Raw genomic sequence first — 16983 nt, forward strand, 5'->3', positions numbered from 1 at the left:
GGTGGTTTTTCCATCAGCTTGGGCCCCTGAGTGACTAGGATGTGTCAGGACCCTCCCCCCTTGCTGAGAGAGAAATCAACTTTTTCTGGGGTGCTCTTGAGATTTGGGGGTGTTTGTTGCTACAGCAGAGCCTAGCCTCTCATGACTGATGAACCCACTAACTCAACCTTCTTGTTTTATAAGCCAAGCCCAAGTGAAGAGGAGATCACAGGGGCCTGGGGCCCATATGCTGTGCCTGACATAGCTGACTTTATTCTCTCTTTTATATCTTTCCTCACTGGTCTTCCCCATCACTGAGCCTCCCATTAAGGACGCTATTGAGGTGACCCATCTGACTGAGTCCCATTGACATCACATGCTGGTCAGTCCCAAGCCTCTGAGTCCCTTAGTTAATGGACCTCTGAGAGGTGAGCTCCACTGTGCACATACATCCTTCCTGGAGTGCTGGGCCAGGTTGCCCATCAAGCCTTGCACCTGAACCATTGCTCCCACTTGCCAGCTGGTCGCCTTCTTCCCCGTCAGGACTTCCTCCTCTACACCAGCTGCCAGAGGCATCTGCGTACAGCACAGCCTCCATCCTGGCACCCCCCTGATTAAAGTTCTGCAGTGACTCCTGCTGCCTAGAGAAAAGAAACCGCACCCTGCCTGATGTTAACGGTTCCCTAGGGACCAGCCAGTCTGACCCCACCTACCCGTCTCCTGCCACCTCCCTTCTCCACCCTGTGCTTCTGCCCCAGGAGCAGATACTCCACTTATCCTGTATGCACTTTCCCCCTCCGAGACTTTGCTTATGCTGGCATCTCCATCTGGGGTGCCCTCCTGCCACCTCACTCTCTTGTTTATCTTCCAAAGCTCAGCTCGAATGTCACCTCCTCCAAGAAGTCTTGGCAGAATATCTCAGTGAGATTCGACCATTCCTTTCTTTTTGCATGACTTGTGTCTCCACCAGAGTTCCCACTTTTATCTTGCCTTGTGTTATGGCTTTTTGTTTCAATCTTCTCTCCCCACCGAAGTGAGAGCTCCCTCATGGGCAAGACTGTATGTAACCTTTCCTGTGTCCCCAGCACTTCCCACAGGATCTGGCTCTAAATTATCATCCCATGAGTATTAATGGAACGAACGAGTGTTCTAAACCTCCATTAACTTCATACTACATTTTACGAAATTATTTCTGTACCTCCTCTAGATTATAAGTCCCCTGAGGGCAGGGTCCGTGTCTTACCCTGTATCTAGCCCAGGCCCTCAGCAAATGTTGGACCAATGCACCCCTCGAAAGAGCACGCTGCAGAGGCATATGTGGGGTGGAAAGGAATGGATATGGCTTGGTGGAACATAGCTGGAGTGAGATCCCTCCTCAGCAGGTGACCTGGCCCCCATCCCCAGGGGAAGGGCTGACAACTTGTGATATTTGTGCAAACCTGCAGAAGGGAGCACCCCAACCCTCCTGACAAGCAGCCCGCATACATTTTGTGTTCGTGACCTTGACTTTTAAAAATGTCACACCTGCATATGAGGAGGAACTTATTGACAGGTAATTAGGAAACAGAGTTAGTATCTACCAGTCTTTGAAAAACATTTTGTAAATTGGGTAATTGGCTTTCCCAGCGCAGAGGAGAGATGTGTGCTACGGCTCCATCATCCTCAAATAACATAGTCTGCAGCCGGCCAAGGATTCGGAGTGACAGCTTCAGGGAGAATACAGAAATGCCAGTTTTTCTCAGCATCCAAGATGGACAGTCTGGCTCTCTGGAGACTTACAGAAGCAGATGGTCTGTCCATCAGCCTGGGGAAGGAGTGTGAAAAATTCAAGATGGCTGGAGTTAATAAGCTCTTTGGGACAGAGCTACAGCTACGGTTACTTTTATTTCAGGCGGTATCCACCAGCAGGGATTGTATGCAGCAGTAATTTCGTCCAGCCAGTATGTACTGAACACCTGTTTGGAGCCAGGCCCTTTGTGGGCACAGGGGAACAGAGGGGATGAAGACCACCCAGTGCAGCAAATCTGAGTTTATCTGGTCATGTCCCTTGAATTTTGGTTTGACGTCAGTGTCCTGAATGATAGGGGAACACATTTTAAATGTACAGCATAATTTCTTTCTACCTTTTCCCCTAATCTTTTTTTGTCTCTCTTCAAACTCTTTTCACCTTTCTGTAATAGTTTCCTAGGTGTGTTGATTTTCTTGTATTTCAGGCTTCTTATAGCAGGTGGTTAAGAATGTTACTGGTCAATGTGGTCTAATTATGGTAACAAACACCCTTATGTTCCAGTGGTTCAAAGTATTAAGATGATTTCTTGCTCATGTCATAGTCAAATGCAGGTCAGAGGGTGTGTTGGTTGGGTCCTCTGGGAAGCAGATGCCCAGAGCTAGACGTGGATTAGGAGCAATGCTCACGAAAGAAAGAGGGGAGAGAGCAGGGGAAGGCAGGGCAAGTCTTCAGAGTGTGGGCAGGTCTGCCACCTGTGAAAGGAGAGGGGGAAGGAAGGAGAGGTGAGTAGGAAGAGACTCGGGCAGTGGTGCAGCTCTGATGAAGTCTCAGCCAGACCAAAGGGGCTTAAGATTGTCCATAGCTGAGTCTTGTGCTGACCAGAAATGGTAAGCATCTGTTTGGCTGCTGTGCTCAGTCAAGGGTTGAGGTTGCCTGCAAAGAGCGAGACATTATACTGAAGGCATTGCTCCCGGAGTCTGTCACCTTGGGAGGCTGTCCTCCCTGTGACAGTTTCTCTGGCAGTCGCGGTGCCCCTCCATGACGGGCTTGGGATTGGATTTGGGGTTGGGGGAGGTTCTAGGTCCTTGGAGTCTTCCCCACTGACACTGTGGATGGGAAGAGAGCATGGAGAACCTATGGGAAGGCTTTCTAGGCCAGTCCTGGGCATAGTGCCCATCACCTTTGCTCACATTGCATTGCCCAAAACTCAGTGGTCACACCTAGTTGCAAGGAAGGCTGGGGAGTTAGAGTGTCACTGTGTGCCCAGGGAGAACAGAATCCCAAGTCTTCCTGTTACTCACTGTGTAAAGCTTTGGACAAATTACTCACCTCTCTGACCCTCAGCTTCTTCATCTATTAAAATATGGATAATAATAGGACATGCTTCATAGTGTTGTTGTGAGGATTGAGTTAATAAATACTAAAAAATTATAGTAGTGCCTGGCATAAATAAATGTTATATAGGGATTGCTGTGCTATTATTACCATTCTTAGTTGCAAATTAAATATGTCAGTAAACATTTCTTCAGTGACTACTCTGTTGAAGGAATTATATGTCACAGGGACTTAACTTGTTTCTCTCAGCACTTAGTGGATGCTCAGAAAATGTTTGAATGAATCAATTTCAATGAAAAAACAATATAGTTTGTTGAATTCAGTTGGCCATGGTGCTGGGCTAATTTTTAACATGATTTAGCAATAATAAATGTTAAGTCCTGTGCTTTTGGCTCAGAAAGTCAATCACAGAAGAACAGAAAGAGATGAACTTAAATGAGTGAGAAAGCATCCTGAGTGTGAAAAGCCTACCAGTTTAAAAATGAGTTTCTGTCTTTATAAACGTAATATGTGCTTTAGGAAATTCAAGTAAAACAAATAAGTACAGAGAAGAGAGTTTTTAAAAAATCACTCAAAATCTCTCGATCTTTAACATGAGATGACTCCCATTCCAGACATCTCTCCGTGCAGATGTTATAAGTAGAGAGGTGGACAGAAATAATTTTATAAAAAGGTCATTATTACATGCTATTTAAAATTGATGTTAAATTTTATTTATCTGAATGTAACAAGCAAATAAGGAAGAGTAAAGCAGAAGGAATTGCTTAACATTAAACAGTTTTGCCTTCGCAAAACTGTTTTGGTTTTCGCAGAAAATATTTGGTTTTAAAATATCTAAGAGTAATATAATAAAAGATTACGAAGAGCAGTGAGGTTAGAGTCCCAGCGTTTAAACTCCGGTTTTCCACTTTAGATGGTATCCATTAAAGTCCTTGTATGGAAGGAGAGGAAATTAGCAGTCTCACAAATCCTTTTTCCTCCTCCACCTTCTGAATTTTAGTTTACATTATTATCTTTACATTGCTGATTGTTTCATGTTAAATGGGTCCAACTCTTGCAATCATTCCTTTTTATCACAAGCCCTCCTTTCCTGAGATCTATACTTTGATTCATCTGTGGTTGGCTGGATTTTATCATCAAGTAGTCTCCCTCCCTCCCTCCCTCCCTCCCTTCCTTTCTTTTTTCTTTCCAAGAAAGGTTCATAGGTGTTTTGTAACCAAGATTACACATGCTGATTTACTAATTTTTGCTGACAGCAAACTCTGCATGAAGTAGGGACCAAACAGAAGGACTGTCGTCTGAGTCTGCATTAATGGAAGTGTATGCTCAGAATGCGAGAGGTGATCATTTCATTCATTTTAACATTGTGGCTAGAGATGGTCTGAACAAATCAATAAGAAGAAGACAAACGATCCAACAGAAAAGTAGGCAAAGTCACCAGTCCAAAAGAGGAAGTAGAAACACATACAAATATGTGAAAAAGTGGCTTATCCTCTTTAATAATCAGGAACATACAAACTAAAATGACATATCCAATACCCACAAGATTGGCAAAAAATAAAGTTGATGAGGATGTGGAGTAATGAGAGATCTCAAACACTGCTGGTGGGAGGGTAAATGGATAAAACCACTTTGACAAAATGTGGGAAATCCTGTGATTCAGTGATTCCATTTCTAGGTTTATACCCTAGAGAAGCTCTACATATATGTGCCAGGAGACATGTATAGAAACATTCAGCTGTCTTGCTTACAGCAGCAACTAAACGAAACACTGGAAACAACCCAAGTGTCCATCAGGGGGAATTAACAAATAAACCATGACCTGTTCACACAATGGAATACTACACAGCTATCAAAATGAATGAGCTATAGCTTTGTTCAGCAACAGAAATCTCACAAACATAATGTGAAGCCATAAAAGCAAGTTTCAGGCATGATTCCACTTATATATACATTCAAAACAAGTAAAATTAAATGATACAGTATTTAGGAAACATACATATGATAAACAAAGAAAAGCAAGGAAGGATAAACACAAAATTCAGACTAGGGGTTCTTCCTGGTGAAGGAGGGATATGGGCAGGGTGGGCACACAGGAGCTTCAGCATAAACTGGGTGCTGGGTATACTGTATGTTCACATTACTATTTTTCATACTTTATATAAGTTATATGTATATGTGTATATATATATATATATTCTATTCTATAAGTGAAATATTTCATAATAACAAATTCTTATTTAAAATAAAACAGTGCTCTGAAGTGACACTGCCTGAGATGGAATCCTTACCATTTATGTGACTTGGGGCAAGTTTTTTAACTTCTCTGAACCTCAGTTTCCCTTTCTGTGAGATGGAAATAATAACGGTACCTACCTTACATAACACTGTGAGGAATGAATAGAATAATTTATATGAAGTTCTTATTACCATGCTTGACACATAGTGAGTGTACAACACACGTTAGCTTGTGTTACTTTTCTGTGCAGGGCAGATGGAGGTATTTGGGGGTGCATCCAGGAAATATCTGTCCTCTGAAACCACTCCCAAGGATGCCCACGTACAAGAAGGGTGTGAAACTATATCATACGGGATGATTAGAAGAGCTAAGGGTCGTTTGGCCTGAAAGCATCTTGTGGAGGCAGGCTGGCTGAGTTTAGGTATCTGCGGGGCTCTCGTGGGGATGGAGGACTGTACGTGTTCTGTGAGGTTCTAGAGCAGGGGTGGGCGAACTACAGCCAGTGGTCCAAGTCCAACTACTGCCTGTTTTGTAAATAAAATTTTATGGGATTGCAGCCATGTTCCTTCATTTATGTATTGTCTGTAGCTGCTTTTGTGCTCCAAAGGGTTGAGAAGTTGCAACAGAGACAATGTGGCCCATGGAGCTTAAAATATTTATTGCCTGGCCCTTTACGGGAAAAGTTTGCTGACCTTTGCTCTAGAATGAGAAGTTGGAACAGGGGATGCAAAAGCAGGGTGATTTCACGACCAACATAAGAACTTTCTAAGAAGCACCAGTGGCAAAGTAGCTCCCTGGTGAGGGAGTGAGACCCCTGCCACTGGAGGGATGTAAGCAGATGCTGACCACTCCTGGAACAGGATGCACAGAGGACGACTTTGTATCCGGGGCATGAGTTGGACATGTTAGCTTTTACATTCTCCTTCAATTCTGAAATTCTGTGCAGAGTAATTCCCAGTTTCAAATTGGTCATTATTAACTGACATTTTCTTGGCATTTTTACATTTTAACGCTCAGCAACCTTTTCTTTGAAATTTTTCAGTCAAAAAAGTACTTTAATTCTTTAAAAATGAGATTTAAATGAAAATGAATTTTTTTTTCTTTTTTTTGTGGTACATGGGCCTCTCACTGTTGTGGCCTCTCCCGTTGTGGAGCACAGGCTCCAGACGCGCAGGCCCAGCGGCCATGGCTCACAGGCCCAGCCGCTCCGCGGCATGTGGGATCTTCCCGTACCGGGGCACGAACCCGTATCCCCTGCATCGGCAGGCGGACTCTCAACCACTGCGCCACCAGGGAAGCCCTGAAAATGAATTTTATTCTAGAGTTCTACTTTTTCATTAAAAAAAATTGATTTTCATGACTTTTGGCTCTGTTCCCATTTATAGGTGCTGAATTTTAAGAGCCTGTTATGTGTCCATTATGATTTCTTTGTGACAAGTCCATCTTGGGAGGGAAGGAGAAGAAGCCTTTGGAAGTGAAACAGGGGAAGGGAGTTTGGAGGAAGTGACCATGAGCTACTGGAGATGTGAGGTCAATGAAAGGCAAGGGGGAAAAATCCTGGAGAGAAGAGGGAGGGGGAGGGCAAGAGTTAGTGAGGCCCTACTGTGTGCCAGCCCATGTCTAGGTTGCAGGACTGCAGATCAGAGGCTGTAGCTGGTCATTTAGCCTTGAACTATTGCAGGAGAATGTGAACCACGATGGAATTAGCTCCCTGTCTGCTGTTCAGGTGTGGCTGTACCCTCCAGAAGGGAGTGGGGGGAGTTCCTAGTGGGGGAGGTGGGGAAGTAGGGGAACATGATAAAGCTTTCTTCCAGGACAGAAGAACCCCCTTATCTGGGTTCTGAGAGCAATTCATCAAAAAGCCAAATCGCTCAAAGACAACATGTCATAAATAATTTCTCAGAATTATGGTTTTGCCCAGTGACCAGCTCACTAAAAGCCATCTGACAGACACCTTAAATGGGGAATAGAAAAGCTTCAACATTTCCCTGGCTCATGAGGGGCAGGTCCGGAGCCCACAAGAAGAGGAAAGTAATAAACAAGCATTAGGAGAACATCTCCAATCGCAGCATTTAGGAAGGACTGAAATGTGAAATACAGTTGAAATTGACTTTCACTTGAGCCTCAAGAACAAATCCTTGTGAAATAGCCATGTGAAGTGTCTGCAAGGAACCCCTTGGGAAACTCAGAGAAATTCCCCAGTGGTTTGTTGAATTGGTCATCAGGCAAACTGATGTGCAGTGGATGAACTTTCAGCGAGTAGCTTGTAGTGTGTGCTCACGTGACTGGCTCATCCAGCCTTGCCTGCGGGACACCCACCTGCACTTCCCTAGGCTGGAGACAAAAGTCATACACAGGCAAGGACCTCTGGGGTCATCTCCTTTGTGGTTTTCAAACCTTATTTTGTGACTATCCATGAAATCCTCTTTTCAAATTAAGTATTATGTGGCCCCTTGAAGCTGTATATAGAACAGGTAAAGGAGAACTGCAGGTGGAAATGAAGGTGAGGAACCCAGAGCTCCTCTCACTGGACCCCAAACATCTTTGCTGGGTCATAGGGCCCTGCTGGACTGAGTGTAAAAACCTCCATGCTGGTCCAGCCACAAAAATTAAGCTTAGGTCAACTGGAGAGCCTATCTATTGGGGACACTAACCATGTCAGCTAAGAAGAGAAAGTATTAGAAATGAGGGTGAGGGACAGTAGCATCTCAAATGGGACAGGTACGTCCATGTGATTTTTACTTTGTTATTCACTGCAAACGTGCTCTCTAGGGGAGCTGGGGAAGCACCCTTCTTCTGTCCTTCTGACTTGCTTCCCGTCTTTCTCCCCTTTTCTCTTTTTCTTTCTTACTTGGTGCCCAGTGTTGTTTATCCTGCCTCAGGTCAAGAGTGCTGATCAGGAAGAGGCCTGGGCTTGCAGCACTACCCTGGGGGAAAATGGTCCTTTCTAGAATGCTGCTGACTTTTCCCTTCCCTTTGCCCGTTAAGCTGAGTTCTCTAGACTGTTGAGAAAGCTCTGAACTGGGGATCCCGAAGTCCCTCCCCTAATCCTGAAAGGACAGTGGATAAGTCCCTTCACCTCTCTAGTCATCATTGGCTGCATCTGAAAATGGGGGTGCCAGGCTGGCTGGGTTAGTAATGCTCACACCTTTGGCTCTTACACACCAGTAAAGGCTAAAGAGACGGGGCTCCAGGGCACATGGAACAGAAATGTACATAGGGTAGAAAACATTTTATTTTGCTGCGTTAGGGTATTAAAAACAAAATCCTGCTACTGTCTGCAATTTTATAACAGAAAAACGTTTCAACACCGTACAGACCACGAAGGATCTTATCTTTAAATTAAGGATAGTTCTCTAAACAGAATACATTTAACGTTAAGGAAAATCTCACTGTGTTATTCTAATTTTTCTCATTACTTCACCACATTACTTTTCTATTGATGCTGTAACAAATGACCACAAATTTAGTGGCTTAAACCACAACCGTGTATTGTCTCACCATTCGTGGGCCAGAAGTCCAGACCTGCATGACCGTGCCGAGCCCTCTGCTCAGGGCTTTCGAAGGCCAACATCAAGGAGTCAGCTGGGCTGGTTCTTATCTGGAGGCCCGACTATTCAGGTTGTTGGCAGAATTCAGTTTTTTGCAATTGTAGGACTGAGGTTCCCCCTTCAACTTCAAACCAACAATGGCACATCGAATACATCTCATGCTTTGAATCTCTGATTTCCCCGCTGCTGTCAGCCACAAAAACTTCCCTGCTTTTCAGGGCTTGTGTGAATACATTGGGCCACCTGGATAACACTTTAAGGTCAGCTGATCATTAACCTTAACTACATCTACAAAGTCCCATTTGCCGTGTAACATAACATATGCATGAGAGTAAGACCAAGGGGGTCATGGGAGCCAGAATTCTGCCTTCCACACGGTTTGGTGAAAACTGAGTCAGATAAACTTTTGCAGCTCAAATACCAGTGGTCAAATATGCTCAGATTTTTAAGTTGACTTATTCAGAAAGTATATATTTGTGAGAAGCCAGGGCATCATTATTAATGAAGAGTCTTACAGGGACTAGATACTGGAGAAATGTTCGCTGAGCAAACAGGTATTAATAAGTTCATTGTTGCTAATATTATTTTAATGCAGCTTTGATTATAAATCTTGTGGTATTGTATCATCATTGTCATTAGTACAGATTACAAAGCAAGCTAAAATCATTACAGGAATATATTAAAATGGAAAATGATTCAGTAAATCATGTTAGAAACAATTAAAACATGAACTACTGTGTTATATCCACTTGTGCTCCACCGAGGGTGGGAAGTGTTGCTTTCAATCAAGAAACAGGAACGGGCTTCCCTGGTGGCGCAGTGGTTGAGAGTCCGCCTGCCGATGCAGGGGACACGGGTTCGTGCCCCGGTCCGGGAAGATCCCACGTGCCGCGGAGCGGCTGGGCCCGTGAGCCATGGCCGCTGAGCCTGCGTGTCCGGAGCCTGTGCTCCGCAACGGGAGAGGCCACAGCAGTGAGAGGCCCTCGTACCACACACACACACACAAAAAAGCAAACAGGAACAATTAATAGAGGGCCCCAAGAAGCAATAAGAATTTCATCTTTCTTCCCCCCCGACCTCCCTCCTTCCTTCTTTCCTCCTTCCTTTCCATCTTTCTCTCCTTCTGTCTTTCTTGGCAAGAAAATTAACTTGGCCAATTTTAAAATTAAATTAAAATTTTAAAATTGAATCATTTCCTGAATCTCTCCAGGGTACTATCCAAACTCTCTAGGCTGGCATTCAGAGCGCTCCTTAGCCTTAGCCCAGGCCACTTTGCCCTCATCCTCAGTCTTACGCACCCCTGCCCCCAGAGCCCTCCCTGGTGCTTCCCCATGGTGCCTCTGCCCCAGCACTGAGCCCTGTCCATCACATGCTGAGGCCACCCGTGCCCCTATCTCACTGGGCAGTGAGCTCTCTGAGGCCAGGAACTGAATCAGACTCATGTTTCTATCCCTCTTGACGCCCACCATGGATCTCAGTCCAGAGTCTCTCAAATAGACAAGGAGAGAGCAACAAATGTTAACCCACTCTGGTCCCACATTATGGTCACTTGAGGGGAAGGGGCGGGGAGACAAAGTAAGACAAAAATAAGGAGAGACACATGGAAGTAGAAAGAGAGGGGAGAAACAGATGCAGGGAGGTCAGAGGGCCCCCTCAGGCATCCAGCAGATCCTTACTAAGGCACCTGTATAAGCTCTGAGGAAACAGCAGTAGAAACAATGACCAAAAAGCCTTGTCCTCAGAGGGCTTACATTTTAATTAAAGGACAGTCAATATGCAGACAAACAAAAATAGACAAGATGATTTCAGATAATTTTAGGAGCTATATTAGGGCATAAACTAGGGTGGCATCTTAGAGAGTGACGGGGGGTGAGGACCATTTTGGGTAGGGCAACAGTGATGAATTCCCTAAGGAGGTAACGGCTAAGCTGAGACTTGAATGATGAGGAGTGAGCCATGCTGAGAACCGGGTGAATATTATTCCCAGCAAAGAAAACAGCAAGTGCAAAGACCCAAAGGCAGGAAGGAAATTGCTTTTCCTTCAAAAAGGAGGCTGGTAAGGCTGTACTTGGTGAGCAAGGAAGAGAGTGGAGAGAAATCAGGTCAGAGTGGGAGGCAGGGCTGGATCTTGTGGCTTCCTGCATCCATTATGATAAGGATGGTGAAGAATATCATACCAAACTTGTAAATAATATAAAATCGTTATTATATAACCAGTTAGCCTAACACTTAGAGCGTTTTCTAACAGCCGTTCCTTAGGGTCATCTGACTAGGGGAATTTAAGTCATCTTACAATTCTCTAAAATTGATAAGATGTGCTGGTTTTCAGTGATTTCTTTTTCTGTCCCCAAAGGTGATAGTTTTATTGCCGTATAGGACACTAACCAGTTTTGTATCTAACTTAGCAATCTTATTTCTTATTTTGCATTGACTATAAAAATCCCTGCTTCCCAAATTTTCTTTTGAATCGACTTTGTCATCCTGCAGATGCCCTTTATTAGTTAAATAAAAGGTTGACATGTACCCACTATTGATTTTCATGAGAATTATGTTTTTAACCTTTTGAGAATTATATTCTGATAGGAGTTTGGGTTTTAAGTGCACAGAAAGCAGCAGAGTAAAAAGGGGACTAATTTATGTTTTACAAAGGGGCCTCGGACTGCTAGGTGATGAATGGGCTTGACTGGGTCTCAGGAGGAGCAAGACGCCCAGTTCGCAGCCAGTGGCTCTGTCCAGGGGAGAGCCGGCCACACGGCTTGATGAGAGTGATGAAACTGGAGAAGAGGGAGGTGAGCCATAACTGACTCCCGATATCTGCAGACATTTGTCCTTGTTCATTTTCATAGCGGGTCACCAAGATCTGTTTTTCTTTCTCATATGCGAGCTCCTTGGCAGGGCTGTGTCCAATTTCTCTGTTTCCTCAGCATCCAGCCCTGGGCTGAACACAGAGTGGTGCTTGGCAAGTGTCTGCTGAACAGATTCTTCCCTTTAGATTCACCTCCTTCTCCTTCTCCTCCTCCTGCTTTTTTATTGTGATAAAATGTATATAACATAAAATGTGCCGCTTTATTTTTAGGTGTACAGTTCAGTGACATTAAGTACATTCTCACTGTTGTGCAGCCATCACCTCCATCCATTTCTGGAATGTTACCATCACTGAGAGTGTACCCATTGAACACTAACTCCCCATTTCCCCCTCCTCCAGCCCCTGGCAACCACTATCCTACTTTCTGTCTTTATGAATTTGACTATTCTAGGTACCTCACCCAAGTGGAATCATACATTTGTCCTTTTGTGTCTGGCTTATTTCACTTAGCATAATGTCTTCAGGTTTCATCCGTGTTATAGCATGTGTCAGAATTCCCTTCCTTTTTAAGGCAGAAAAATACTCCATTATATGTATAAACCACAGTTTGTTCAACCATTCATCTCTTGATGGATATTTGGGTTGTTTACCCTTTTTTCTACTGTGAATAATGCTGCTAATGAACATGGGTGTACAGATATCTCTTTGAGTCCCTGCTTTCAGTTCTTGGGGGTATATACCCAGAAGCGGAATTCTGGATCATATAATAATTCTGTTTAATTCTGTTTTGAGGAACTGTAGTACTGTTTTCTATTGCAGCTGCACCACTTTATGTCCCTAGCAGCAATGCACAAAGATTCCACTTTCTCCACACGCTTGCCGATACTTGTTGTTTTCTGCTTTTTTGATAATAGCCATCCTAATGGGTGTGGATTTATCTTCTTTTAAAATATAGATGACCATGATGGGAGAGGCCCAGGGTGAGGAATTTGGGGGCCCGTTCCCTAGGGTGCTCTGAAGGGAGATGGCTGGGGAGCCTAAAGTCCTAGATTTGGAGGACACTCAGAGGGAGGAGAGCTGGGAAGAGGGGTACCAAGACCACACCTCACTGAGCTCACAGCATGCGCTCAGGACTGGTTTAAAGAGAGGCCTCACGATGAGAGAACTGAAACCCAGGTTTCCCATGAGGAAGTTTTGTTTGTGTGAATCCACTGTTGGGCTCTTGTCCCTGGGGAAAGCTGTTTCTAATTTGGGCTTCTCTTTCTTTGTGTTGCTCCCCAGTGTGATAATGCAAAAGGGTTGAAAGCCTTCTACGACGCAATAAAATATGGGCCGAACCACTTGATGGTGTTTGGAGGAGTCTGTCCATCTGTTACGTCCATCATCGCAGAGTCCCTCCAAGGCTGGAATCTGGTACAGGTAAGGTCCGGGCCACCTTTGGTTGGGGAACTGTCTTTGGCCACCAGTCTTTCTCAGAAATGGTTCCTTGCCCAGCTTGGTTCCTAAGTTGCTCAGTTCAGACCTCCCATACTCTTTCCTGAATGATTACACAGCCTCCCACTGCCTCTACCTCCTGGCTTGATCCTCTGGCCTGTCCTGGCTGACACAGTGGGGCTCTAAAGGGTAGCCCTGACACCATCACTGTGTGTTCGAAATATTTCAGTGACTCCCTAGCCCGACTTTCAGGGCTGTCAACATCCAGCCAGTCTTCCTGTCCAGTCTCATTTCCTATCCCTGCCACTCACTCCATGCCTCTGCCCCTCTAAACAACGCACCTTTCCCCAAGTACACCCTAGACCTTCAGGCCTCAGAGACCTGCTCTCACTGTTTCTTTAACTAGATGATCCAAACCTCCCGCCCTCACTGAAATTATTTTGTCCACTAAGACTGCCTTTCTCCTTGGTTAAGCCTTTTCTGGGGCTCTTGGCTGTTATTCACTCTTTACACTGGCAAATGTTATACGCTGTTGAATGTTCCACCAGTGAATGTATGGCCTGATATAGGTGAAACTCACCAGTGCTAGCTGTTATTTAGAATGTGAAAGAGACGTGTAGAAAGATGAGACCCCACGATGAGTTGTGGCCCAGGAACATGTTTTACTTCTTTGCTTCATCCATCCATCTCTCGTCCATTCATCCATCCGTCATCCATTCATCATCCATTCATCCATCCAATAAATATAATGCAACTTACTGTGTGCCTGGAATTTGGGTAGACACTGAGGATATAGTGCCGAATAGAACAGACATGGTCCCTGCCTGTTCAGAGCTTACATTCTAGGAGGGAGGCAGGCAATGAGCAAATAAACAATTAAGTAATCATACTAAGAGCAATACTTGTATAGTATGTATGTCGGGCTTACAACACACCAGACACTGTTCTGAGCACGTATTTTCATTAACTCATGTACTCCTTACAACTGTTGGTATTATGCTGTTGGTATTATCATCATCCCATTTTATAGATAAGGAGACCAAGGCACACAGAGGCTAAGTAACTTGCCCAAGGACCCTCAGCTCATAGGTAAGAGCCAGGATTTAAACTCAAAGGCAGTTTGGCCCTTGAGATAAGATTGCGGTAAGGAAATGGCTAGGGTAGAGGTAAACAGTGTGATGGGATAAACAGTGGCCGCCTCGAGGCAGTCAGGAAAGGCCTCTTAGAGGAGGTGACAATTGAACTCAGACCTGAAGGGTGAGAAGGAGTTGGTTGGATGCAGAGTATTCCATGTCAGGATGGAATAGCAAATGCAGACAGCCTGTGATGGGAACAAACTTGGCTTGTTCAGGGAATGGAAAAGAGGGCAGTGGGGCTGGAGCATGGTGGGTGGGGAGTCAGGGTGGTGAGAATGAGAATGAAGGGGTGGGCAGGAGCCAGACCACAGGGGGATCTGGTTTCATTCTGCTCACATTGACTGACGTACTTTCTGAGTCCAGCCCTGCGTATATGGGGCGCTGGGGGTAGAGCCTCAAGCTCGTGCCCCAGAGGGGAGGTGGGAGGCAGCCATAGCAGAGCTGTGATAAGGGAAGAGTGGGGTCCCAGGGGAGAGCCACCCACCCACTCAGCCCTGGGTTCAGGAAGGCTTCTCAGGGGAGGTGATGGGGAGCTGGCTGCAAAGGAGGAGAGGGCGTTGGACAGCTGGAGACGTGGAGGAGAGCGCTGCTGGCAGAGGAAACTGGGCATGCAAAAGCAGGAGGTGGGAAGGAGTGTGGGCTTGGAGAGCAGTGAGTCACTCTCCGTGGCCGGAGCAGGCCATGCTGAGGGTGGGCGGATGCAACAGTGGATGAGGCCAGAAAAGCAGCTCAGCGTGTTTTGGTGCAAACCTAACCACGTAGCTGGAAACCAGCACGGTTCAATGTGCCGGGGGAGCCTGGCTTCCAACCCTGCGGTGCCCACAAACAGCCGTGAGACCTTGGTGGAGTCATGCACCTTCTCTGCCCTTGAGCTTTCTCTCCTGAGTACTGAGGAGCACGCCAGACTCCTGCTGGTCAGGGCCAGGCACTGCCTCTCTGAGCCTCAGCCTCCCATCTGTAAAAGCAAGGTAATAAGAGGACTGACCTCATAGGGCTGCTGTGTGGGCTAAATTATTAAACAGGGATTAGAACTGTGCCCTGGCATGTCCTAAGCACTAAGTGTTTCTTGTTTTATTGTTGTTGACACCCCTGCCCCGTCTCCTGCTATTCCCTGAGTTGAATGCCCCAACTACTTAGCATTCCTTGTCTTTCCTGAAACACTGTTCCCACCACTTGAAACATCCCCTTCTCGCCATGACCTGTATGTCAAGTCCTACCCGTTCTCAGAGACCCAGCTTAAATGCTGCCTCTTCCAGGAAGCCTTTTCTTATTGCACTATCTAAAGTAGCCCTCTAGAAATTCTTTCTCTCACTTCCCCCTGTTTACTTCTAGCAGAGCATGTACACAGCCCACCCCCGCAAGCCTGTCTGCCTTTCCCCCTCTTACGGCTTTGCAGATGTGGGGATGTATTTAGTTGAGCTATGGATTCCTTGAGAACAGAAACGAGGCCTGAGTTACTCCTGTTTTTCCTGGTGCCTAACACTTCACAGACCTTATTAGATGTTGAATGGTCAGAGGGAGGGAGGGAGGGAGGGAAGGGTCTGCACATGGATATTTTGCCCAGACGTGAGAGAGCAAGCTCCCTGTAAAATCCCCACCCAGAGGAATCCAGGGAGCTTCCTGACCTTCTCTGAGACTCACTTAGAACTGTCTGCCCCTCAGAATTCTCTAGGAGCTGTAGGAGCAAGCACAGTGTTGCAAACTCCTGGCTTGGCAGCTAAAGCTCCCCAGCCTCAGCATGCAAAAGAGGGCCCCCAGCCTAGAGGAGCTGACAAGACAGAAACTTGGGTTATGAGAGGTGGGGTGTATTATTTATTGCTGTGTAACAAATCACCTTAAAATCTAGTGGCTTAAAACAACAATAATCACTTATTATTCCATTACTTCTGTGGGTCAGGAATTCAGACCCACAGAATGGCTTGCAACTGCTCCAAGATGTTTGAGGTCCAGCTGGCAGATTTGGAGGCTGGGGGCCGGCATCATCTGAAGGCTTGCTTGGGGCTGGAGGGTCTGCTCCCAGCATGGTCCCCTCACATGGCTGGCAAATTGGGGCTTCCCCGTGGGGGCCTCTCCATAATGCTGCTAGAGGGTCCTCATGGCATGGCAGCTGGCTTCCCCCAAAACGAGTCATCTAGGAGACCAAAGTAGAGACTGCAGAAGTTTTTAGGATCTAGCTTCAGAGTTTGCATATCATTATTTCTGCCATATTCTATTGATCACAAATTTAGCTCTTATTTATGAGGGAGAGGACTATACAAGCTATAGCAGGAGGCGAAGATCACTAGGGACCATCTTGGAGGCTGGCTTCCACAGGAAGGAGGAATTCTGGGAGGAAAGCAAGAGTCAGGTTGCCCAGCAAGGGAGGCTAGATGCTGAGTCCCTTCTCTGTTTTGCTGAACTCCTGCTCATCCTTCAAAACCCTGGATAGGTACTGCTTCCTCTGTGATGCCTTTCCTGATCTCTTTCCTTCTGTGCCTCCCATCCCTAAGTGAATTAATTGTTCCCTCCTCAACAATGCCTTCTCAGTGGGGGGTCATCTCCCTCAAGGGGGTGAAAATTCATTCTTGTGGGAAGAGGGCAAAAAGTCTCACTCTTTTTATGTATAATGCACAGGTACACATATGGTGCATAAACGGATATATAGTATATCTGTGGTATTACAATTTCATGAGTGGGGTGGGATTAGGAAAAAATGCTTAAAGGTTTCCCTAGGAGAGTGATAGCGAAAACAAGATTGAGGAACGTGCGTGGTTCTACGTCACTTCTATATTGCA

General features: G+C 45.6%; 1 protein-coding gene across 1 annotated transcript in view; it reads left to right on the forward strand.

Annotated features, from left to right (window-relative positions):
* The window catches only part of GABBR2 (gamma-aminobutyric acid type B receptor subunit 2), a 368838-nt gene that overhangs the window by 99019 nt on the left and 252836 nt on the right, over nucleotides 1-16983 (forward strand). Inside the window, exon 2 of the mRNA XM_027105394.1 lies at nucleotides 12921-13058. Coding sequence (XP_026961195.1) covers nucleotides 12921-13058 — 138 coding nt within the window. The remainder of the gene's footprint in view (nucleotides 1-12920; nucleotides 13059-16983) is intronic.

Source organism: Aethalodelphis obliquidens, unplaced genomic scaffold, assembly GCF_003676395.1.
Source record: "Aethalodelphis obliquidens isolate GAN/ISIS:26980383/991018 unplaced genomic scaffold, ASM367639v1 scaffold7, whole genome shotgun sequence".
Classification (NCBI taxonomy): domain Eukaryota; kingdom Metazoa; phylum Chordata; class Mammalia; order Artiodactyla; family Delphinidae; genus Aethalodelphis; species Aethalodelphis obliquidens.